Source organism: Myotis brandtii, unplaced genomic scaffold (assembly GCF_000412655.1).
Source record: "Myotis brandtii unplaced genomic scaffold, ASM41265v1 scaffold550, whole genome shotgun sequence".
NCBI classification, from domain to species: domain Eukaryota; kingdom Metazoa; phylum Chordata; class Mammalia; order Chiroptera; family Vespertilionidae; genus Myotis; species Myotis brandtii.
The window spans coordinates 1,814,075-1,828,596 of NW_005370043.1; the positions used below are offsets into that span (position 1 = coordinate 1,814,075).

The window sequence follows — 14,522 nt, forward strand, 5'->3', positions numbered from 1 at the left end:
CATTCACCCACTAAATAAGCATTAGGATCACCTCTATCATTGATATAATAAAGCATTATGTAACGATGTTTCTTATCTAGTTTTAAAACATTAGGTATCTCTTATGTCATAACAATGACGGTTTTATGTTCAACAACTATGTGCCTAACATTGTTGTATGCTTACATGCATTAACTCATTTAATTCTCAAAAGAACTCATTTTTCTGAAGTCAGGATTTGAACCCAGCATCCATCTCTGGAGTCTTTGCCATACTGGGATAGATCAAGAATCATAGGCCCCATTTCCCTAGAGAAGTGACCTTTTTATAGTTACCAAGGACTCAGATGGAATGGCTATCCTTCAAAATGTCCCAAAGCAGTTGGTAAAATCTCCAGTGTTGTGCGTATTATCATAATTGCCTTGCTTACCTGCAAAAGCTTTTGTCTCAACAGAATATGGTTGGCTCTGTGGGAAGATAGCACCAGTGATTTTCAAACATAGAAATGGCCCCACTGTGATTCTGTAGGTTTAAAGTGCTCTCAGCAAATTCTCTAGGGAACATACCCATTCGCCACAGCTGATGGTCACACCTCACCACAGAGAGGTCAGCTACATGGAGGTTGATTTCTCTCTATAATTCTCCCTCTGGAACCATTTGGGAGAAATGGAAGACCCATTCCCAAGCCCTTAATCACTTTCACTTCCCAACACTTCCCAACAGTCAGCACCTGTGGTCCCTTTGTCCGTCTGAGGCCACCCCCAGGCTGCCAGACCCTGCTTTGCCCGTCAGCACCTGTGTCCGCCTGAGGCCACCCCCAGGCTGCCAGACCCTGCTTTGCCCACACACTGGAAGAACCAGAAGGATCCCTTCAGAGCAGTCCTTGGTCAATGACCAACAACATGAGGCATATGAGCACCCCAGCTCCCTCACCCCTGATGGCGACAACTCTGAGATGTGATTACACTGTCTTCAGAGTTCCCTGCAAGATCTGGCCAAAGTCCCCAGCATTGCACTGGACTTGACATTGCACCCTCGTTGGGTTCTCCTTCCCTTCCCAGTTCCACTTCCCCACTCTTACTGGGATTTCTAAGATCCCTTCATAATAAATCACTTTCATGGCCATCATAGCCTGGGGTCTGCTTCTGGTGTCAACTGAGAGCGACAGCAGAACATGCAGAAGATGTCTCTGCAGTCCCAACTCCGTATAATCTGAACCAGCATCTTGGGTCATTAGTCATCTGCTCCTCTCAGTGGAAACCTTGGTCCTGTAAAACAAATGGATGATCCACTGCACGGTCCTTGTTCATTCCTGAGCTTACTCCTCAATAACTTTTAAAAATTACAGAACTTAAGTTATTGTGAGAGAGATGGCCAGAGTGTCCTCGCATAATATTACTGAGGGAACGTTGAATGTTTTCCATCTAACTGTGGCTTCAACAAAAAGAAAATACAATGGATTCAATAGCTCAAAAACGCTGACGGCAGTTTGGGAAGCCAGATCCCTGTTCTACGTAACTCCATTCTCCAACAGTGAGGTAGAAAGGAGAGAGCCTTGTGAAGAATACCAGCCCAAATCCCTCCTTTCACAGTCTTGAAAATGAACCAAATGCTTACGTTAAACATTTCTCACAGAACCTCTAAACCTTACTTACTTTGCCAAAGTAAAGACCAAAATCTCTACAAATATTCCTTTTTAATTTTTATGATGAATATTTATTATGTCTCTTTGCAATAGATTTTCATACCCCAGGCCTAAAAAGGAATTCCACATAGAAATCATTCTGAAAACGATTAACATTATTTAATTGTAAGTATGAATAATTAAAATAGATTCTTACTAATAAGAATGCACTGCATTCCAAAAATGTTTTTTAAAATATAAAACGTCTTCAAATGCACCCATGTCTCATAACAGAGAAATAAAGGCCCACAACTTCGTGCGTACGGCGTGGCTAGATGTGATGCATTTCAAATCAACCAACGAACGTGGTCGTAACGAAAGACCTGCTTCATGCCATGGGTCAGCCTAACTGAACAGATATAATTCCAAGCTGTTCCTATCCATGTGGACCGAGTAGAATGTCGTCACTCTTGTTTGTACATGACTACGATAGTTCTGCATGTTCTTTCCATCCTGTAATCTAAGCACTGATTTCTGTAAATTCCTAGGGAGTTTGAAAGAGACTTCTCCAAAAGGTTCCAGAGCAAATGTCATGAGCTGTTCAACTGGACCCAGCCAGCAGCTTCGAGTTAGGATTGCACTTGGGGTGACTTGCTGAGGGGAAATCCACCCCCAGTAAAACGAGGGCCAGTTGGTTTGCCCACTGGGATGGCGACATCCATGGATGTTTTGTCCTTGTGTCTGTAAGAGAGGAGGTGAGAGTTAACCTCCTGAACATGGTTTTCCTCTTTTAAGTCTGGCGTTCTCTAAGTTCACAGGGTGAAAACTGCTTTATTAAAGCTCCAGTTTTAGACAAGGTAGTTGTTTAAGATCTAATTAGGTGTTTGCTGGTAACACATAGACTTAGGGAAAGACACAATTAAATCTTCCATCCTAATGGGTAGACGACCTCATTATAACTCAAGCACTATGAACTTAAGGCTCCTCTCATTTGTAATCACCTTCCTGTTTTATAAAACACTGGTTTAGTTCCACAGATCAGAAGAATCTTTCTCTTGGCTCAATGATAATGATTCATTCATCATTTATCAACTTTTATATTCAAAGTACCAGTACAAACATAAATATTTACCGCACAAAGGTATCTTCAGCAAACTTGGACATTTATAAAAGCAAGTTATCCTGTAGCTTTACACAAGCAGTAATTATTATTAAAGAGTTTAAGATGCAAGAAAAGCCGGGAAAGATAAATAAGATAGTACATTTAGCAGTAAAGGGAGTTCTACCATAAAGTCTACAATGTATCTTCTATATAAAGCTCCTTTAAATACACACACCCATAGCACACATACACATACCACACATAAACGCACACATATTTAGGTTTCCTACAGAGGTACCTTAAATTTACGCAAATTACCTATTGTGTAATTAGGGTTCTTATGAAAATCAACTCCGGAATCCCTTTTTAAAATAAAAATTAAGCAAACTACTAAGACCAAAACCAATTAGATTTGACAACTAGGAATGACTCACCTGAGGGGAATAAACCCACATTTTGCAAAAAAATCTGACTGGTACTTCAGACTCTAGACCAGCCTGAGAGGTCCATAGTAGGGGAGTCGGGGGCAGATGGGTAGGGGTACAGGTTGGGACCGAAGCATGATAAAGAGGGTGTTTGTCATAACCAATGGACATAAGACACTGGGGGGTAGGGGAGGCCAGGGGATTGTCAAGGGCGGGGGGAAAAAAAGGACACATATGTAATACCCTTTGTAGTACTTTAAGCAATAAAAAAATTTTTTTAAAAAAGAGGGTGTTTGGAGGGAAAAAACAAAAGAAGGCAAAAAGGTAAAAATGATATGAGTTATTTTATAAAGTGCATGTGTGGGGAGAACATCTACAGAAATTATTCTAAATTATTCCATTTGGAAAGAATCTGTAGAGGATTGGTTCATCAATCCAGCCATCTCTTAGAGTTGATTTCATTATTATAAAAAAAAATTCCTCCCTAAATAGAACAAAATGGAGTGGACCCAGCAAAGCGGATCCAGCAAAGCGGATTCCTTCCAGCGCTCTGGCAACTGCCTTCCTCCTGACCGTAGCTACATGCAGGCAGCTCTCCTTTCCCCCTCTCCCCTCCCCCGCCCTCTCTGGCCTTAAATAACCCCATTTTTCCTCTTTGAAGGAACTTGTGCTTAAGGCTTCTCACTTGGCCTAAGCTGACTAATGGGAATAATGTCTCCTTTATATTTCCCTTTTCATGTATTTATAATTCTCTTCAGCCGTTCTCCTTCCGATCTAAACCACCTCAGCACTTTTGTTTTTGCCTCGGCTTATTTTCCTTCAGCCCCTTTCATAGTTTTTTGCAGTTTCTCCTCGGAACTCATCTCTCTGTCTACCTCCAGTTTACAGGTCACCAGCTAAAAGGAACCACCAGTGACACTCCAACCAGGTCAGAGTGGCTGCCAGTAACGAGCACATAAGGGTAAGAGGAGACAGGTAAAGGCGAAGATTCTGCTAGAGCAGCGCTGATAAGACTTTCATGCTGATGGAGAACCTCTGTGCCTAGGCAGTGTCCACTAGACCCATGTGGCGACTGAGCCGTGGAAATATAACTAACGCAACTGAGGAACTAAATGTTTAATTTTATTTCATTGTCATTCGTTTCCAATTAAATAGCTACAGGTGGCATATGGCTGGAGCCCCGAAGTTCTGGCAGATGGGCAGTTGGGAAGGGCTGAGTTCACAGAGGGACGCCCTCTATGGACTCAGCATGCTCTTTGTGTCCAAAAAACTCTGGAAGCGGGGGATCAATAAGGTCAAGGGAGACTAGGCCAGTGATGGCGAACCTTTTGAGCTCGGCGTGTCAGCATTTTGAAAAACCCTAACTTAACTCTGGTGCCGTATCACATATAGAAATTTTTTGATCTTTGCAACCATAGTAAAACAAAGACTTATATTTTTGATATTTATTTTATATATTTAAATGCCATTTAACAAAGAAAAATCAACCAAAAAAAATGAGTTCGCGTGTCACCTCTGACACACGTGACTGGACTAGGCCAAACCCAGGGCCAACCCAGAGGAGGTAATCAGCTCTAGAAAGATAATCAACAGTTTAGCCAAGCTAGCAGTTTGTTGGTGGGTAATTCATACCACCGGTCTCCGAAATGAAATCCAGAAGGTGAGTGACATGACGCACTGGGGACTGAAAAGAAGAGAATGGAATATATATATATATTCCTTAAAAATTAAAAATCTCACTTTACTAATAATTAGTCACAGTGTGACAATACTATTTGTATGTAATTTGTAAATTAAAATATATTGGAGGTAAAAAAATATTCTAAAATTTAAAAAAATTATTCTAAAAACGACATACATATATATTGGGAAGCTGCAAGTTCAAAAATGTTTTACTGAGAAGGCTGCGCAATACAAAAGTTTGAAGGTCACTGATCTAGACACCTGCCTCCTGTAGAAACTAGCCATATGGACAGTTTATAAGCACGCCTTTTAGTTTCCTAAAAGAAAACTACAGTGTTTCCACTCCACTCATCTAATTCACATCAGTAATGTCTGTGGTTCTCAAACTTCAGTATGCACAGAAATTGCCTGTGGAGTGATTAAACTGCAGATTTCTGAGGCCCGTCCAGAGCCTGCTGAATCCTAATATCTGGAAATGGGGGCTGGGGGCTGCTGTTTAATACGTCTCGCCAGTGATTCTGAATCAGAGAGTTGCTAGACCCACACATTAAGGCAGACTCGCCTAAATTAGCTATGATTCTTCGAATATTTTATTCTAACAAGGAACTGACACTGAAATGTAGAATAGGAGACCATTCTCATTTATAAGGGTAGAATTTTTACTGGCAAGTGAATTTGCATCCAGTTTCTTTAAATAGCTGTTTGCCACTAATGAATACTAGGCAGATGCATTCAAACCCTCTTTCACCATGTCCCTGAAATGCCCGTGTGGAAGAAATCGCAAACTTGACTTTCAACCCACCATGTGAGCCACAGTGCGGTGAACTAGAGGAGTTGGGTAATGCCACACAGCCAAGCCAAGGTTCAAACCTACCGCTGTGGGCTCACTCTCTCACCTTCAGACCAGGCAAATAAGGATAACAAAGGAGAGAAGACTTGCTCCTTGACATGCAGGCGTCCTGAAATGCAAAATGCTAACCTGGCACCTGCATTCTAGCTCCCAGAGGAATGAGAGCTCACATCAATACCCCAATGCAGATGCTGAAGTCAGTCGCTAGACACAGAGATAGTTTATCTAAATCATAGGTGAAAATTATTCACAAACTGCTCGTAAGTACAGTGGTACAGCTGTACTATAGAAAGAACAGCTTTACCAAGCCCAGACGCCAGACCCACTGGCAAAATTACCTGTGGTTTTCAATGTGAATAAGCTGTACAAGGCTGACTGTGAACATCATTTGCAAATGCAGTTATGTCATGATCATTTCCAAATTGTGAAAACAGTGTGAAGGGGGGGAAAAATCACACTTTCCCATGGTCCACATTAGATCTACCAGTGAGCAGATATTAATGGATCCCTGTTAGGGTCCAATGGAGAGGCCTTAGTATCAGCCGAAATACTGATCTTGCTCTGATACATACCCAGTGAGTGACCTGTACAATGTCAATTGTTCACCCTGTGACTTAGTTTACCCCAATGAAATATGCAACTCTGTGACTGTACACCAAATATCTCCCCATCCGCCGGTAATAGGCACACCAAAATTAGAACACTGGTCTGATTCTTACTTCTGAAGGTGCTCTTTACGTTTCTGAGCGAGGTATTTCTTCTTTAAATTCATTAGTTCATTGCTAAGTTTTCCCAGCTCATACTTATACTCTTCGCTCTGTGATTCATACATATTCTCTCTCACCTTCAGACCAGGCAAATAAGGATAACAAAGGAGAGAAGACTTGCTCCTTGACATGCAGGCGTCCTGAAATGCAAAATGCTAACCTGGCACCTGCATTCTAGTCTCCCAGAGGAATGAGAGCTCACATCGATACCCCAATGCAGATACTGAAGTCAGTCGCTAGACACAGAGATAGTTTATCTAGATCATAGGTGAAAATTATTCGCAAACTGCTCGTAAGTACAGTGGTACAGCTGTACTATAGAAAGAACAGCTTTACCAAGCCCAGACGCCAGACCCACTGGCAAAATTACCTGTGGTTTTCAATGTGAATAAGCTGTACAAGGCTGACTGTGAACATCATTTGCAAATGCAGTTATGTCATGATCATTTCCAAATTGTGAAAACAGTGTGAAGGGGGGGAAAAATCACACTTTCCCATGGTCCACATTAGATCTACCAGTGAGCAGATATTAATGGATCCCTGTTAGGGTCCAATGGAGAGGCCTTAGTATCAGCCGAAATACTGATCTTGCTCTGATACATACCCAGTGAGTGACCTGTACAATGTCAATTGTTCACCCTGTGACTTAGTTTACCCCAATGAAATATGCAACTCTGTGACTGTACACCAAATATCTCCCCATCCGCCGGTAATAGGCACACCAAAATTAGAACACTGGTCTGATTCTTACTTCTGAAGGTGCTCTTTACGTTTCTGAGCGAGGTATTTCTTCTTTAAATTCATTAGTTCATTGCTAAGCTTTCCCAGCTCATACTTATACTCTTCGCTCTGTGATTCATACATATTCAATTCTGAAGACAAAACCTAGCATGGCAAGTAAAACAGCGTGAACAGAAGACATGCAGTTAGACATACGCTTTTTCTGAAAAATCTTAACCTGCTGCCATTTCCCTCAGTGGGGCTAGAGGTACAAAACCAGTGTAACAGTTAGCCTGCACGCTTCTACCAGGGCAAGGCCTGTGTCTGGGCAAAAATCTGGCTGAGGACTGACGACTCATAATCCAGGCACAAATCTAAATGAAACCTCATTTGCCTGCTTAACAAGGAGAACTATCAGGCAACATTCAACAGGCTCACGCATGAATGATGTGATGTGTTTCGAGGAATACTGTGAGGACAGACAGAAAAACTCCCAGACACACAGTATAACATTGCCTTTAAAACCTTTTTTAGAAAACATTCAAGAAAGATATCACTAGGGAGTGTGACTCATCTGAGGATTATGGTAAAAAAATACAAAATAAAAGATCTGAAGTCACCCTGCCACCACCCCACTAAGCAGGAATTCAATTTATGTGTTTTCTGCTAAATGCCTGTCACCTCTTTATTGTATTCTTTGGGACTAGTCACAGGTTCTTGCTTTATCCTAGCACTGGGACGCTTTCCTCTATGAACCAGGGAGCTATGACATGTGCATGGGGGAGTCTAATGCACGTGAGGGCTGTAATAGGAAGTCCGATTGCCCGCCTCTCCCATTGTGTTGTTCAATAGATGCTACTGATGTCAGGCTGGGCAAGAAGAGTGGAAATTTACTCACCAGAACAGCATGTGGAAAGCATGCCAAAGCTAGGGGTGCTCCCCGCAAAAACCAAGGGGGGAAAAGAAAGGCTGTTGTTCTAAGGGACATGCACTCGACTCGGATTTATTTTTCTTCTCACTCAATTTTAAAATTTTGTCTTTTGAGTGTGCATCTGTTTCTGAACCCTCCCTTCTTAATTGCTGGGGAAATGATTCTGACTCTGTTATCATGAGCTAAAGGATATGATTTTCATGTTGGAACGAAACCTGTCTTAACAGTTAAAGTCTTAGAAACCAAGACCTTGTGAATGTGGAATTTCCTAAAAAAAAAAAAAAAAAAAGAGTCAAGATCATGAGGACAAACTTGCCAAGAGACTCAGTGCATCTGCCTCTGAGCCGCTTCCACCATTGGTCATATTTCATTCAATGGAAAAAAACCAGATTTTCTTAAATAAAGCGTTAAAGTGACAAAAGGCTCCTATGAGCCATCAAGTGCAATGCGGTGCTCGGTGTGGCTTTCTGACAGTAGTGTAAAGACAGACATGTGTTTTTCTATTCTATACTCATCCCTGGAAAAAAAGCTTCTATTTTGTTTGAAATATTCAACTATTTAAAGGGATGACAACAATCAAAAGATTATGCCTCATGCAAAACTCAAATTATGTCTCAGGATGATCATGTGAAATGAATACTTAGAGTGATAAGTTGAAAATTAATGTTCTAATTAGACTTCTGTTTCATCTGCCTTTTTAAACTAAAAGGATGCAATTTTGTCCTATTTGTGAAAGGATCAGTACTATATTAGTAGCATGACATCTATTTTACCCCAGGCAGGAAGGCAATAATTATCACCCTCAGTGCCCAGGTAAGTGCCAGAATCCAGCTGGCGTGTGCTACCCTCTGTACATGTGTATGTATCAGACTCCCCTGACATGCCCAGAATATCAAAGTACTCACTTAGAAGAAAAAGCTCAAAATATAATGGGAAAGCATCGTTTTCTAGAAAACTTTAAAAAAGGCATGTGTAATGGTAAAACATTATTATCTCTTCAATTGAGTTCTTATGTCATTTAGAAAGGAATTTATACTAAGAGGATTCCTCAGAGTTTTATTTCCCGTTCATGGCAATTTGTTTGATAGAAGGTCATGAAGCAAGGCCCCAAGGGCTGGGGAGGAGCTGGTACTTCGTGTGTGTTTATTTCAGGTGGAATGGAAGAGCAAAAATCTGCATTGTCACAGCGATGTCCTTCAATGGGCAATGGTGTTAACGTTTCCTTTGTTCCTTCCCCACCATCCAGATCCCCTAAACCATCTTGAGATCATCCATACAAACCCTAATCCCCAATTTCCATCCCATTGCCATCATCTTCTCCCTGACTCTCTCCCCACTTGCTCACTCCCCTCTTTTGGGAGATGGAGAATTGTGGGGTCTATCAGTCTAGGAGAAGAAGGGTAGCTCTAAGGCTTGCCCTGCTCCTCCTGGGAGTAAGGTGCTAAAAGGGCTGACCTCGGTGGAGTAGGGCATTTGGGAAACCAGCTCCTGGAGCTGAGGCAGCAGACTTGCTCAGGTGTGTTCCCCAGAGTTTGGCCAGGAAAGAGCAGAGGCTACTCACTTTAAGCTGCTTGGTCTTCTGTTGCAGCGTCTGGCGGTAGATCTGCAGCTGCTCTGCAGCCTCGGGCCCGGGCTGCCGGGCCAGGATGTGCTTTAGTTCCACATACAGTTTCTCCTTTTCCTGATGGAAAGCATAACCACAGTGGAGATTAACAGCCCCAGCAAGACAAGGAAAGTGCCTTTGCAGCACGGTCAGGATGGTTCGGGACCATCCTAAGCTACGTCACAGCTCCATGCTGATTACATGCACCCATAGATTCATTCAATCATGCACTGAGCCAACCCTGATCAAAGGGCTAGGATGTGCCCAGCATTTGGCTACAAATAATACGGCAGCTAAGGAAAAGAGAGTCCCTTTCTACCTAAACTTATGATCACAGGACTGAGACAAGGGCAGTGATGGAAGAGCTGGACAAAGTGTTATGTAAAGGCCAGGAGTGGCTACTTCCGGTTGCAGGAGCTGGGGGAGATTTCACATAAATGGCACTTAAGTTGTCCCTTGAAGAATGAGTAGGAGTGTCCCCCAACCAGAGAGAGAGAAAAGGAGAGCTCTGAAGGCCAAGGTTTAATAAGAGGACAGAGGAGTGGTAAATCCAGATGAGCAGGTGCACAGGGCAGGAGGAGGGAGAAGCAGAGAGAACAGGCTGGGCTCACTGGCTGGGACTTGACTGTGTGTGGGACCACATCCTTTACACAAGTGGAAGCCAAGGATGAGCCATGCCTGGGTTTGTCTTCATGGGAATAACTCCAGCAGCAAAGCAGAGAACAAAATGAGGAGACTGCTCAGGGCACCAGTACAAGCTGGATAAAGAAAAGCTGGACCCAAGGCAACCAGTGAGGATGGAAGGTAGGTAGATGTGACGACATTTCTGAGGTAGAATCAGTGGGGTTTGTTACAGACAAGTGAGGAAGGAAAGAGCCAAGATGGCATCAAAGTCTCTAACAGGGACATGTGGGGGCTGGAGGGTGATGGTACTGGAGACAGAGAGGCTAGAGAGGAGACAGTATTGGGGGAAGGACAAGGGAACTGTACTCTATTCTCTCCTGATAATCAGTGGGGTTTGAGATATGTTGAGCTTGGGGCTCTGTAAGATATTTAGAAGAGGAGTTGAAAATGTGGTTCCAGAGTTGAGAACTGAGGAGCAAGCTGGAGCTAGAGGTGGGTCCAGGCCAGAGCCACGAGAGTGGATTCCTCAGCCAGGATGGCTCACAGGATGAGCCAGGACACCCAGATTTGGGGGAGAGCCAGCATATATGTAGTAGGAAAGTAAGACAGATACAGAGAAAGAAAATAAAGGAGAGTAATTGACTGTCACCAGATGTTTAAAAAGGGAGGCATGATGAGTGGTCAGTGACATCAAATGGGGTAAAGAGAAGAAACAGGAGAGGGACTGAAATGGCCTTGGGGTTTTAGGAAGTACACCCATGTGTATGGGTGGGCTATTAGGACAGCACCACTGACATTACTCAGCATTTTTGGAGCAAAAGTCACAGAGGTTGAAGAACAAATCAAAAATAGAAAGTAAAGAAAATGAGTCTTTTAAGAAATATGACATGGGTAGAAAAAGATCTGGAAATGGTTTGAGGAAATAAGATTTTTAAAAAATTCCGGGAAAACTGGGATATGCAAATTTGTAGACTTAAAAGAAAGGACTTCCTAGGAACCCAACACAAATCCCAATTTGGTATCTTAATTTAAGCAATAAACAATATAGAAATCCCATTTGTATCCTAAAGTTTAATTGCTTATAATGTGTTTTCAAATCCTTGAACTAAAGATATTACATACAAGCAAAGATTTAATTCTAAGGCATTTTAATTCTTGATTTCCTTTCTCTACATTGCACTAACTTGAACAAACATTTATAAAGACTAGTGTCTAATCTCTACTCATTTGTCTCTGTACATATTATTTTCTTAAGATAATTATGTTAAAAGAACAAAATATAAATAAAAGCCCTCTCATTAAATGAAATATGCAGTCAAATGGAAACGATTTTTTACCTAGAGTTGAGTATTCTTAGCATTGTCATCAAATAATCTGTTTTTGCCGAAGAACATAAAAGTCTTTTTAAAAAACAGGCAAAAGAAAATTCATTAACTAGTCACAGTAACCATTTGTCTTCATTTTTTTTCTTTTCCCTGACTAAATTACAGAAACTTTATTATAAATAATGTGGTTCTATTTTCAAAAGAATGTATGCAACCTAAAAATTAGCTGGATGGAATAAGTTTCTGGAGAAACACACTTAGCAACACAATACCCACCATTTAAGAAATAATTCCAGCCCTGGCCAGTGTGACTCAGTTGGTTAGAATGTCATTCTGTGCACTGATTCCCAGTCAGGGCACATACCCAGGTTGTGGGTTCGATCCCTAGAAGGGATGTGTATGGGAGGCAACAGATCGATGTTTCTCTACCGCCCTCTCCCTCACTCTCTCGAATCAATGAGAAGCATATCGTCGGGTGAGGATTTTAAAAAGAAGGAAAGAATTCCAGAAATGACAAGGAAATCCAAAAGCCCACACAGAAGAAGAAAACATCAACAGATTGAATTACAAAGTGGTGACTTCCCTTTGCTGTATAGCACCCCGTCACACCTTTCAATATAATCTTAGCCACTTCATGCCTGCTCTGTCGGGAAAATAACACTTTTGCCACAGCTTCAAGATTCCATCTGGAAAGGGTAATAGATATGTGGAGAAGCCCATGAGACTGTTTTGTCCATTTCTTTCAGCTCACCTTTCTCTAGACCAAAATACAGGTGGATTTGAAAAGTAAAGAACCCCACAATGAGAAGGAGGAGGAAGCAATCTGGTTTGGGATAGAATAATATTGTAAAAAGACCCTCTTACTCAAGAACCTTCAAATGTTTCACAAGAGCAATTCTTTTCTATTGTTCTGGGAGAGAGGGAGGGAGGAAAGAAATACAGAAGAAAAGCTGGAAGAAACAAATACTGTTACCTCACCTCACAGGTGAGAATCCCAAGCTTAACAGGAATGAATGGTGTGTTCAAAGTCCCTTGACAAGTCAAAACCTCATCATGAGATACTCGAGGGTCCCTTTTCCCAAGTAACACCACCTCTGGGGCTTGAAAACATGTTATAATCCTAAAGCAATCTACATCATTATTATGAGCTACAAAATTCCTAAATGCTACATGATAATATCCTAGAAGGAGAGAGCCAGGTTCAAAGCCAGGTCAGAGGGCTTTAGCAGGAAGAGCATGACTCAGCTCCCACCTCCCCTGACCTACACCATCCGAATGAGTCTTGCCCGTGTCCTCTCCTAGGACGTGCAATCTTCATAGACGGAGTGAACAATGGTGCCCCTTATCCTGTCGTCTTCTATTACTTCCTGGGTTTTTTTAGAGGCTATAAGGGAATTGAAATGGTTTTATTCTAAAGGATAATTAAGAGACTGAACAGTAAGGACCCACAAGTGTGGAGAAAAGCGAAGAGGCCGAGTAAATTAGCATTAAGCCTGCCTGAGTGTTCAAGTCAAAAAAGTTCTGAGAGTTAAATAACCCAGGACAAGTGATGCCTGTGTGTTCACGGTGGGTGGAAAGAATACCAAGTGAAACTTCAGGGACTAAGACAGTGGATGTATGAAGAGCGGAGGGAAAGGGAAGGGGAGGGTAGTGGTTGAGATACACTGCCAGGCTCCAACGTGCATTGTTTTAGTCTGTGCTTAGGATGGAAAACCTGATAAAACAGACGTGGAGGCTGGTCAGCATTAACATTCTAGCTGTGTGTATCATCCAGATTTGTATTTTGGAAGAATGTGCTAGTAATTTAGATAAATGCGGAGTGTTTGATGGATTGAAGGTCTTAAGTACGATTGTTTTCCAATTTATTTCTCTCCTAACCCTCTATAAGGGCCAACGAAGCTCTTCAAACATTGTGCAATGGTGTGTATAATAACCCCATTTAGAGACAAAGCATGCAATTCTATTATAAGGAGAATTTATCTTATGCAACAGAGACTCATTTGCTGTCCGATGTATATTGTCTCCATAAGCCGGCAGTGGCAGAACCAGCTGCCTCCTAATACATACCCTGTCCTTCTTCATTAAGCCACCTCCGTTTCTTTTTAAACCAAGTCAATTAATTTGTCACTGGTTTAGAAGCACCATATGTCAATGAAGCATCATAAGAAAATCATAAATAGTTTATTATTTCCCCACCAACAAAAGATTGTAGCTCCAGGTCGGCATTTATTTATTCAGAGTTTATTCCTAACACACATCAATATTATTTTGTGGCATGCCTCATCTTTAAATTACTTTGTGAACAGCTATACTAGAAAAAAAAAAGCTAGACTATTAACACCAAGAGACTGGCTTTCTCTTTGGCTGGGTATGCCTTGCGCACATTAACTGTACCATGTCCGTCCTTAAAATGATGTTCTCTTCCTAGGTGTCCCAGCCTCTCATTTGGACAGAATGCCACACATGGTTATGGATTCTTTTGTTACAAGGGTCTCGACCAAGTTATACTGGATAACAGTATGGTTCATTGTCAATATTAGCTAGTACAGTGGTAAGAAAGTAATTATAGTATCAGCTTCGAAACTATGGTGATAGTCTCAAACCCCATCCTGGAAACTCACAGAATGCCTCAGACTGCACGTATTTGTATTTTATCTGACAATAAAATTCTACATTCTGAACAGTCTACACAAATAAGAGTCGGTGTTATTCTGGGTACGATTCAGAGGAAGAAACTGAATTGTTCACAGAACTCCTTTCCCCACCGAACTACAATTTTATATTCACTGTCTGTTTATATTCCCTGCTCTTTGCTTTGCACCTTCAGCTGAAAACAGAAGGTAGTTCGCATTCAGTGTGCACCTAACACTTCTTCCTCAGCTCGCCTAC

At 41.7% G+C, this 14,522-nt stretch overlaps 1 protein-coding gene across 1 annotated transcript in view; it reads right to left on the reverse strand.

The window, feature by feature from the left end:
- Nucleotides 1-2,232: 2,232 nt before the first annotated feature.
- The window catches only part of CFAP58 (cilia and flagella associated protein 58), an 85,060-nt gene continuing 72,770 nt past the window's right edge, over nucleotides 2,233-14,522 (reverse strand). The window contains exons 16-18 of the mRNA XM_014549378.1: nucleotides 9,643-9,762; nucleotides 7,182-7,315; nucleotides 2,233-2,344 (exon numbers count right to left, since the gene is read on the reverse strand). Coding sequence (XP_014404864.1) covers nucleotides 2,233-2,344; nucleotides 7,182-7,315; nucleotides 9,643-9,762 — 366 coding nt within the window. The remainder of the gene's footprint in view (nucleotides 2,345-7,181; nucleotides 7,316-9,642; nucleotides 9,763-14,522) is intronic.